This window comes from Macaca fascicularis, chromosome 6 (assembly GCF_037993035.2).
Source record: "Macaca fascicularis isolate 582-1 chromosome 6, T2T-MFA8v1.1".
Lineage (NCBI taxonomy): Eukaryota > Metazoa > Chordata > Mammalia > Primates > Cercopithecidae > Macaca > Macaca fascicularis.
Genome location: NC_088380.1, coordinates 39,593,091 through 39,604,475, shown reverse-complemented (window position 1 = coordinate 39,604,475; position 11,385 = coordinate 39,593,091). Strand labels below are relative to the sequence as shown.

The window sequence follows — 11,385 nt, the reverse complement described above, 5'->3', positions numbered from 1 at the left end:
TATATGGTATAATTTCTATATTTGATCCTTAAGCTAACTGTGTAATCTCTGGCTAGTCACTCCACCTCTCTGTTTCCAATTTCTCTTCTATAAAAATGAAGATGGGATGACAAAAATTGTCTTGAAATTCCTTTCCAGTTTTAAAAATTCACAGATGTAAAAGACTTACAAAGGTTTATTAAAAGAGGCTTAGTCTACAGAGAGACACTGAGGAAAAGATGGGTAGGATTGGGAGTGGAAAGAAATGTTAGTTTTCACATTATTCTTTTTTGAACTCTTCTTTTTGTAATATTAAAATATATCAAAGCAAATGTACACAAATATAATTATGAAGGTAAGTTTGCAACAGAAAATATATATTACACCCAAAGTCATATTTAGTTCCCATGTGTACATGTTTGTATGTGAAGAGCTGTGAAGTATCAGTGTATCTAGACCATGGGTAACATTTTTATTTTTTAAAGGAGATGACAGAAATCTGCAATTGGCTACTAATGTAAATTTCCATTGTAGATTTGAGGTGAAAAAATGCATAAGCAATATTTACAATTAAAATTTAATAAATACATTAGGTTGTATTTTACTAAAAGGACTCAATAAATGTTTATCACATGTCCTTTTGATAACTAGCCATAGAACTACAACTGTTTCTCTTTAAATCTTCCTTCTCTCCTCAGTAAACATCACCAGTGATCACCTCATAGATGATGTTATTTCACTCATAAGAGGTGGAACCAGACAATATGCATTTGAACTGAAAGAAAAGCTTCTCCGAGGAACCATGATTGATGTGACTGATTTTGTCAACTGGGCCTCTTCCATAAATGATGCTCCTGTTCTCATTAGTCAAAAAGTAAGAAACATGTTTATTTTCAAATAGAAGACTGTGTCATTTTTTTTAATTAAATGTCACATTGTTTCAGGTGAACTGTTAGCTTCATCTGAAAGAGACATGAACATTCAGATACACTCCCATCTCTTCCCCAAAAGGAGGCATAGCATAGAGGAAAGGCATGGTGTGGAGTCAGACCATCCTGGCGGACTTCCTGTCTCTGTCTCTCACTAGGTGTGGGATGTTTTCTGGCCTCTACAACACTGAATTCTCCAGGACTCCATGTTTATTCTGAGAACTTAACGAAATTGCTTATATAGAACATAGAGCACACACTGTAACAAGATAGGTACTCACATATGATTGGTTCCCTCCGGTTGGCCCCTTGCCTTCCCATGGTCATGGTGTTCCACTATCACGTCTAACACAAGAGAATTGTATTTACTAAGGGTCCTTTTTTTTTTTTTTTTTTTTTTTTTTTTTGAGACAAGTCTCACTGTGTCACCCAGGCTGGAGTGCGATGGCGCGATCTCGGCTCACTGCAACCTCCTCCTCCCGAGTTCAAGTGATTCTCATGCCTCAGCCTCCTGAGTAGCTGGGATTACAGATGCTCACCACCACATTCAGCTAATTTTTTTGTATTTTTAGTAGAGACAGGGTTTTGCCATGTTGGCCAGGCTAGTCTCAAACTCCTGGCCTCAAGTGATCCGCCTGCCTCAGCCTTCCAAAGTCCTGGGATTACAGACATGAGCCCCCCTGCCTGGTCTAAGGGTCTTTATGAAAGAAATGTTCATAAAGTCTACAAGAAAATAAAACTAACGGTGAACAATTCTTATGGTCAGTAAATTTTTCCCTTTTTCTATCTTGATTATAATAGTTTTCAGCTTACAAACCCGTTGGGAGTTCATAGTCAAGTTCTTATTCCTAGAGAAAAAAAAAGTTTTATCATTGTAAGGATATAAATGACAATGTTATTTAGCCTCATCTTTCTTTCCCCAAGCTACCTAAAACTGGTATGCATTTTTCTTTACTTCTTTTATTACTAGTACTATTAGTGCTTTTTTCCTACTTCCCTTTATAACTTTCAATTTTCTCCATGTGTTTCACAATTTGCTTTCCTCAGATCATGTTTATTTTTGACTGCTCCCTACTCCAGTCTGATTAACTTGAGTTACAGAAATTTTAACATTTTCACAGGACTAGTTATTGGATAATTTTATTCCTTTATTCTATTTTATTGTCTTTAAAGAATGAGTGAAACCTCTAAGACTATCTCCTTTATGTGAAGAAAAAATAAACTGGAAATTTTTATAATCTATTCTCCCTTTATGTTATAGAAATATAGCCGTTCGTAGATATGCAATGTATTTATGAGTTAAAATACTTTGTCCCAAAGTAGGACAAAAAGGGGGGAAAAAGCTGGTGAAATTCCATGTATGAAATTAAAATCAGAAGATGCCTCTTTGATCTTATTAAATTTGAATCTTACATAAATTTATTATCTTGAACTCAGTAAAATAAATTTATGTTGGAAGATATTAAATAAGAAAAAAATGGGTAATTTAGGTGAATATTTACATCCAGATGAACATCCTAGGCTCTACAAAGCAAGTTCAACTGTCTTTCTACAAATTCAAGAGTGTTCTCTGAAGAGGTCTTAATAATAGTTCAGCATGTTCTAGAGATAATTTTTTAAATCTCAAATAAATAAGGCAGCTGCTGAAGATTTACTACTAGATTTATTAAAACTATTCAAAGACCCTCATCAACTTTATTGGTGCAGTCCTGCTGTATGGATGCACAGTATAGTTTATCCCATTTTTAGGGACAACCATTTACTTCCCCAAATTTTCAGATTGGTAGACATCCCATTTAGTCTATCGGTATAAGTTTCTTTCCTCATAAACAGGAAGGCTGGCCTTTTCATATCAACATTTTACCTAAGGAAATGGTAGCTATTGTTAGTTCACTATGGACCACTTTTTAAATTTATCTTCTTGTCAAAAGAGTTGAGCAAAGCAAAATTGTGGGTTTTGTTGACTTTGTATAACTTTTAAATCTCTGAAGAAACATGAGATATAGTTAAATTTGATCTTGAATTAGATTCCAAGTTATTTTACTCTCATAATTCCAGTAGAAGTGGACCTTTGGTTAACTTGTAGCTACTTCCAGGAGACAATTACACAATCTGTGATCACTAATTAATTTTCAGGAATTTGAAGCATTCTGTTGTCTGCAGATGACATGTTCAAACATTGGGGCTGGTCTTTTAAAGAATTACTAGAACCTCTCCCACCCACCCTAAACTATAAACTGGTCAATATTAAATATTCTGTAGCAAATTAAATCAATTATCTAGGTATTTATGTTGAAAACCGATTATCTTGGAGAAAAGACCAGAAAGTTGACTGTAAGCTCTCACTTAATATTATCAATAGGTTCTTGGAAACTGTGACCTTAACCAAAATGACCTATAACAAAACCTATTTTGCCATAAGCTAATGAATGGTTAAGTTCCTGTAGCATATTTCTGGTCACAAAAACATTACCAAACTTCTAAATAAAAACTAAAACACTTCTAATATTGAATTTTGAAATACATGTAAGCTATTTACACATTTAAAAAAGATTAATAAAAACAATTAAGATAATGATTTACCTCCTTACTCTAGTTCAGGGTAGTCTATCCCAGCAGCTCAGGGTGCAAAGCAGGAATCAACCATGGACAGAGCACCATCTCAACACAAGGCAAACTCCATACACCCACACTCACTCAGACTAGGACCATGTAGGCACACTGATTTGTCTAGCATGACTATCTTTGGGATGTGGAAGAAAACAAGCAGAACCAGAGAGAGACCACACAAACGTGGGGAGATTGTCAAACTCCCCATGCACACAGTGACCCCAGCTGAGAACTGATTTTTTTCTCAATATTACAAAGAAATGACCTTGAATGAAACAACATTATTCTAGGACCTACTGTTTTACTCGAAGTGGAACGCTGTATGAATATATTACTGAGATTTTCTAAATAAACTATGTGGTAAAATATATATGTTATAAATATATAGTATATATAATTTATAAAATAATATAATTTATAAAATCTATAAATACAATTATATATTTTTCCATATTCAAGTAACTATGGCCATGCTCTTTTAGGTAGAACCTGTGGTTTTCAGGCCCCATTTGTCTGCTTTGTCAAACCCAAAATCACTTCTTGAGGAATGTCTTGGCCCAGCCCAAAAATCTCTCCTTGGCCCTTCTCCATGCAGAGGACATAGGCTGGCCCTCTCTTTCAATGCTTACTTTTGTCATGGTCTTCAGCTTCCATGAAAATATATTAATTCTATTGCCAACTTGCCTGAATGTTAACACAAGTGGTTCTACAGTTTAACTCAACAGAATAGCTGCACTTTGTTTTCCTCTTAAACCTACTGCAACAAACTAGTTATTAAAATGTCAGCTAAGAGAAATCACATTTATTAAAGACTGCCTGGAAGATATAAAGATTATTATTTCCTCTAGAGCAATAGCAGCAAAATGAGTACAGCTGCAATATTGGCTTCCTGTAAAGTTTTGTTTTTCCATTATTAGAAATAAAGTTATGTAATCTACTGTTTTATTTACTAAAAGGTTGTTATGTAATGCTATGTCCTCTTTATGAGACTCATAGGAAATATTACTCTTTAATCTCATTTTGTTTCTCTTGGGAATCAGGTGAGTTTTTCTACCTGATTGGTAACAAATGCATGAGATCAGTAAATTTGGTTGTGTCTTACTCAGTGCACTAGAAAATATAGCTAAATTTGTGAACCACTTCATGCAAATGGATAGGTCCTCCTGGCATTAATGTAGTTCATTTTTGTTGCTTTTGCCTCCATCCTGCTTTTTCTGTTCTCAGTTCTCCTTTCCCATTTCCCTCAGCCACTCATATGTCTATATGTTAAGCTGTATTAGTTCTTCCAGAGTTACATGGTGTAATAATTTATGAATCAATTAACCTATCATTTTTGCTCTATGTGTAACTCTTAGCAGTTATGAACCAGATGTTAAAGAGCATCAATATTTTAAAGGGTTATAGTACAAGTGAGAATCATTTCTAACTCCCTTGTTTAGGGATAAAAAACAACACTCATTCTATCAACAAACTATAGTTGGTATACATAGTTTACGTTGGATGTCTGAAGGAAATCTCAACTTATTTATTAAACTGTATTCTTATTTATACTTTAGCACTTTTATGGTAGATTATATCCTACCATAAATGTATCAACACATGGTGGAAAGATAGAGTTATCTAGGATAGGAGAAAAAGTAAAATCATTTTCTTATTTAATAGAAAATAAAAGTTCATCAGAAAAAGATGGAACCCTTCAGGAAAACATCAAAATTTCCATTTTAATTTTCCTTTGTTCTCCTGTGGATTTTTTAACTCCAGGATTTGAAGCTTCTCTGAAACTACTGCCATTGCATGTCCTTCATCTTTAACTCTTCCAACACTGTTTATAAATTTAATCCAAATTGTATTTCCTTCATGACCCTCTGTTCCTGTATTCTAGACTATCTGGCCTTGACTTTCTTTTGAAGGGTAAAACAAGATGAATTTCTTTTTTAAAAGAAAACAAAATAATTCTACCACATGCTTATGTTTGTGCCAATGTTGCAATGTTGCTGAGAGGTTTCCTTCTTTCAAATAAATATGACATGGCTGAAATCTGAATCCTCTGAATTCTATATACTATATATTAATTCATAAAAGAATACACTCATCAACAGTTATGCTGACTTTATAGAAGTTCTTGATATATTCCATATATGAACCTATTCACAATGCAAGTTTTGCAAATATCTTCTCCCACTTAAGAATTTCCTCTTTAATGGTGTTTTTGATACAGATGTCCTCTTATGTACTTTTTCTTTTGAACTAATTTTAGACACAGCAAAATTACACATACAGTGCAGATAGTAATATTGCAGAAGTAATATTGCAGAATAGTACAGATAGTCATATTGAAGAAATAGTAGAGGGAATTCACTTATAAGCTTCATCTCCCACCCAGCTCCTAATGTTAGTAATTTACATAGGCATAGTAAAATTATCAAAATCAGAAAATTCACACTAAGTAATTAGCTAAAGCACAGGTTTTATACACATTTCACAAGTTTTTCCCTTAATCTCTTTTTTCCCTTCTGTTTCAGGATCCAACCTAGGGTCCCACATTGCATTTAGTTGTCACATCTCTTTAGTGTCTCCCAATCTGTTATAGGTCTTCAGACTTTCCTTGTCTTTCTTAATCTTGACACTTTTTATGAGGACTGGTGTTATCATGTCAAATGTCTCCCAATTTAGCATTCGAGTAGGTTAAGGTTATGGATATTTGGCAAGAATACTACAGAAGTAATGTTCTGTTATTCTCAGTGCATCATATTCTGGGTTATGATGTTGATGATTTTTTTATTTTGACGTAGTTAAATGTATCTTTCTATTCACTATAGTTAGTGTTTTCAATGTTTTAATTAAAGTTTTTTCCTACCTCAAGACCTTGATACTTTCCTATGTATTACGCTTCAACAGCTTTATTATTTTGCTTTTATATTTAGATCTACAATATTAAACTTGGTCTCACTAAAATAAGGAATAAACAAAAAATATTAACTCTCATCATTTTTATTTCATATTACAGTAAGTCCTAGCCAGTGCAATAAAGCAAGAAAAATAAACAAAATGCTTAAGGACTGCAAGGAAGAAGTTAAACTCTCTCTCCATATATGGCATGATTGTTTAAATAGAACATTATAAGAAATCTATAACTCTACACTACATTTGTGTATTTGTTTCTCCTTGTACTTGGATTTTTATTTTATATATTTTAAGGCTTATTACCAAGGGCATACAAATTTAGAATTATTACATCTTCTTGGTGAATTAAAATGTCTTTCTTTATTTCTGGTAATGTTTTCTGCCTCAATTTTTTTTTTAATTACCTAGGTTTACCAGATGTCTCTGTTGGTATGCACATAGCATACATTCTTCAGTCTTTTTATTCTCAGTTTGTTTGTGCCCTCAAGTTTTGTTGGGATTAGTTGGACTTTTTTTTTTTTTTTTTTTTTTTGAGACGGAGTCTCGCTCTGTCACCCAGGCTGGAGTGCAGTGGCCGGATCTCAGCTCACTGCAAGCTCCACCTCCCAGGTTGATGCCATTCTCCTGCCTCAGCCTCCCGAGTAGCTGGGATTACAGGTGCCTGCCACCATGCACAGCTAATTTTTGTATTTTTAGTAGAAACAGGGATTTCACCATGTTGACCAGGCTGGTCTCGAACTCCTGACCTCAAGTGATCCACCTGCCTTGGCCTCCCAAAGTGCTGGGATTACAACCAGGAGCCACTGAACCCAGTGTATTTTCATCTTTGACAAATACTTCTTAGGTACCTGCAATGTTCCAGGCTCTATTGTAGCATTGGGTCTAAAGCAGTGAATAAAAGAGATAAAAATCTCTAACCTAGCAAACTTTTTCTAATATAATCCAAAAGCACAAGTGAAATAGATATCATAATATTAATATTTTAGTGTACATTTTCCAGTCATCAGAGTCTTTATCAGAGTCATGGTTAGCCAATTTGATTTCATATAATATAATTTTATATCTTGGTTTTTAGTGAGTAGTATATAGACACATTTTAATGTAATTAGATTTTTTAAAATAGGTATTACTTATGTAAAGTAAAATTTAATGTTTTTAGTGTAAAGGGCCCTAGGTTTCCACAAACACTTACAATCATGAAACCACCAGGAAAGTCAATACAGAAAACGTTTCTACCACACAGTCCTATCATGTCCATTTTCAATAAACTCCTCCTTGCTGCCCCACTTCTACATAACCACTGATCTGTTTACTGCCATATAAATGTAATCATGTAACTTTTGAGTTTGGCCCTTTCACTTAGCATTATACATTTGAGATCCATCCACATTCACACATCGACATTCTTGTATGTATGAGTAGTTCCTTTCATTTTTATTGCTCAGTAGTATTCCATTATATATAGACTCCATGGTATAGACTAAACACTTTGTTTATATAGTAATCTGTTGAAGGACATTTATTTGTTTCCAGATGATAATTCTTTTGGTGATTATGAATAAAACCATTATAAATATTTGAATACAGAATTTTGGATGAACATATTTTTCTTTTCTCTAAGAGAGGGATTGCTTGGTCATATGATATATGTGTTTATACAAAACTACATAAGAAATAGCCAAATTTTTTTCCAAAGTAGTTGCATTACCACCAGAAATATATGAGAGTTTCAATTTCTTAGATAATCATGTCATCTGAAATACAGATTTCCTTATTCTATTCTCAGTCTCTATGTATTTTATTTCTTTTTCTTGCATTATTGCATTGTCCAATGCATCTAATATGATATTGCACCATTAAGTATGATGTTATCTGTAGGTTTTACATAGATGTTCTTTATCAGGTTGAGGAAGTTCCCTTTAATTCCTAGTTTGCTCAGAATTTTTATCGTAAATAGATATTGAATTTTGTCCAAGAATTATTCTTGGCCGGGTGCGGTGGCTCAAGCCTGTAATCCCAGCACTTTGGGAGGCCGAGACGGGCAGATCACGAGGTCAGGAGATCGAGACCATCCTGGCTAACACGGTGAAACCCCGTCTCTACTAAAAAATACAAAAAAAAACTAGCTGGGTGAAGTGGCAGGCGCCTGTAGTCCCAGCTACTCGGGAGACTGAGCCAGGAGAATGGCTAAACCCGGGAGGCGGAGCTTGCAGTGAGCTGAGATCTGGCCATTGCACTCCAGCCTGGGTGACAGAGTGAGACTCCGTCTCAAAAAAAAAAAAAGAATTATTCTTTATTGAGATGATCATATGATTTTTCACTTTTAATAAGTTGTTATGGTGAATGATATTGATTATTTAAATTTTGAGCAAACCTGGTGCTTAAACACTGTTGTATTTGATTTGCTACTGTCTTGGGATATTTTGTAAGTATGTTCATAAGTGACATTGATTTGTAATTTTCTTCTCTTAAGTATTTTTATTTGGTTTTGGTACCAAAGTAATGCTAACTGTAAAAATAAGTGAGAAATAAATTCTTCTCTATTTTGTGAAAAAGTTTTTGTAGAATTGATATGTCTTCTTTAAATGTCTGTAGAATTCACCAATAATGCCATCTAGGCCTTCTTTGTTGGAAAAAAATTTAACCCTAAATTCAATTATTTAAATAGATATCAGAAGTCCAATTATACATTTTTTCTGATTGAGTTTTTACCAATTGTCTTTCAAGGATTTTTTCCATTTTATTAAGCAGCTGATATCTGTAGATTCTATAGTGATATCCTGTCTTGAATTCCTGATATTATTAATTTTAAGTTTTTCCCTTTTGTCTTATTTTGTTTTATTTTTAATTAATCTGGTAGAGGTTTATCACTTTTTGTAGTCTTCTCAAAAAAGCAGCTTTAAAAAAATTTCTCTATTTTTTTCCCATTTCAATTTCTATTTCAATTCTTATTATTTCCTTCCTTATGCTTTGTACTTAAATTTTTCTTCTGTTTCTAATTTCTTAAGCTGGGTGCTGTTATTATTGATTTCAGACATTTTTTTCTTGTCTAATGTAGGCATTTTGTGCTGTAAATTGACCTTTAGGCATTTCTTTAACTGCATCCTGCAAGTTTTGATGTGTTTTCATTTTCATTCAATTTAAAGTATTTTCTAATTTTTTGTGACTTCCTCTTCCACACTTGGGTTATTTAGAAATGTGGTGATTAATGTATAAATATTTGGGGATTTTTCAGATAGCATTCTGTTATTTATTTCAACTTTCATTTTGTTTGGTCTGAAGACATACTTTGTGTTATTTTCATTATTCTCAATATATTGAGTATTTTTAAGGCATAGATATGCCTATGTGCACTTGAAAAGAATATGTATTCTGCTATTGTTGGGTAGAATGCTCTGTAAATGTCAGTTAGGTCAATTAGTTGTTGGCATGGCCCGGGGCTTCTTTTCCTGTGCCCTTATTCTTTCAATGATAGAGAGCAGAACTTGAAATGTCTAGGTATATTTACTGTTTCTTTTTTCAGTTCTATCAGTTTTAGCTTTATGTATTTTAAAGTTCTGTCATTGGGTGCATACACATTTAGATTATATATCTTCTTTGTATATTGAAAACTTCACCTTTTTATTCCTAACAATATTATTTGTTAAGAATTTTTTGTACGGTAATAGAGCAAAGGAGGTTCCATTTAATTAATGTTGTATGGGATAACTTTTTCTGTCCTTTTACTTTGAAACTATCTACATGTTTGTATTTAAAGTGAGTTTCTTGTAGACAGTATATAGTTGGGTCTTGCTATTTTTATCTAAAGTAACTATCTGTCTTTTAATTAGTGTGTTAAATCCATTTGCATTTAATGCAATTATTGACACAGTTAAAATCTGTACTTCCTAGTTGTTTTTATTTGTTGCGTATATTCTTTGTCTCCTTTTTGCTCATTTCTGACATTTCTTTTTTAAACGGACATATAAGAATTGTACATATTTATGGGGCACATAGTGATATTTTGATAATGATAATGTATAGTGATCAGATCAGGGTAATTAGTGTATCCATCATCTCAAACATTTGTCATTTATTTGTGTTGGGAACATTCAATATTCTTCTTCTAGATACCTGAAACTATATGTAATAATACATAATTGTTAACTATAGTAATCCTACAATGTCATAGAGCACCAGAACTTATTCCTCCTACGTAGTTGTAATGTTATATATTTTAACAAATATCCCATTCAGTATGCTTTTTCCCATTCAGTATGATGTTGGCTGTGGGTTTCTCAAATAGGGCCTTTATTGTATTGTCTTTCCCCTACCCTTCCCAACCTCTAGTATCCTCTGTTTTACTTTTTACTTCTATGAGATCAGTTTTTGTGTTTTTTTTTAGCTTCCACATATAAGTGAAAACATGTGATGTTTCGCTTTCTCTTTCTGGCTTATTTTACTTAACATAATATCCTCTAGTTCCATCCATGTGGCCACAAATGACAAGATTTTGTTCTTTTTCATGGTTGAATAGTATTCCATTGTGTACACACATTATTTTCTTTAAAAAGAAAAAAATACTGTGGTCTCGATCTCCGGCGTGAACCCGGGAGGCGGAGCTTGCAGTGAGCCGAGATCGCGCCACTGCACTCCAGCCTGGGCGACAGAGCGAGACTCCGTCTCAAAAAAAAAAAAAAAAAAAAAAAAAAAAAAAAAGAAAAAAAAAAAAAAAAAAAGAAAAAAATACATTATTTTATTTCTCCATGCAGCTACTGTGAATAATGCTGCAATAAACAGAAGGGTGCAGATGTATCTTTTATATACTTATTTTCTTTCCTTTGGATAAATGCCAGTACTGGAATTGCTGGATCATATGATAGTTGTGTTTATAGTTTTCAAAAGAACCTTCATATAGTTCTACATAGTGACTATACTAGTTTACATTCCCACCAATGATGTATGAGTTCCTTTTTTTCCACAT

General features: G+C 33.3%; 1 protein-coding gene across 1 annotated transcript in view; it reads left to right on the top strand.

The window, feature by feature from the left end:
- The window catches only part of C9 (complement C9), an 83,741-nt gene that overhangs the window by 49,493 nt on the left and 22,863 nt on the right, over positions 1-11,385 (top strand). The window contains exon 9 of the mRNA XM_005556778.4: positions 678-853. Within this exon, the coding sequence (XP_005556835.2) occupies positions 678-853 (176 nt within the window). The remainder of the gene's footprint in view (positions 1-677; positions 854-11,385) is intronic.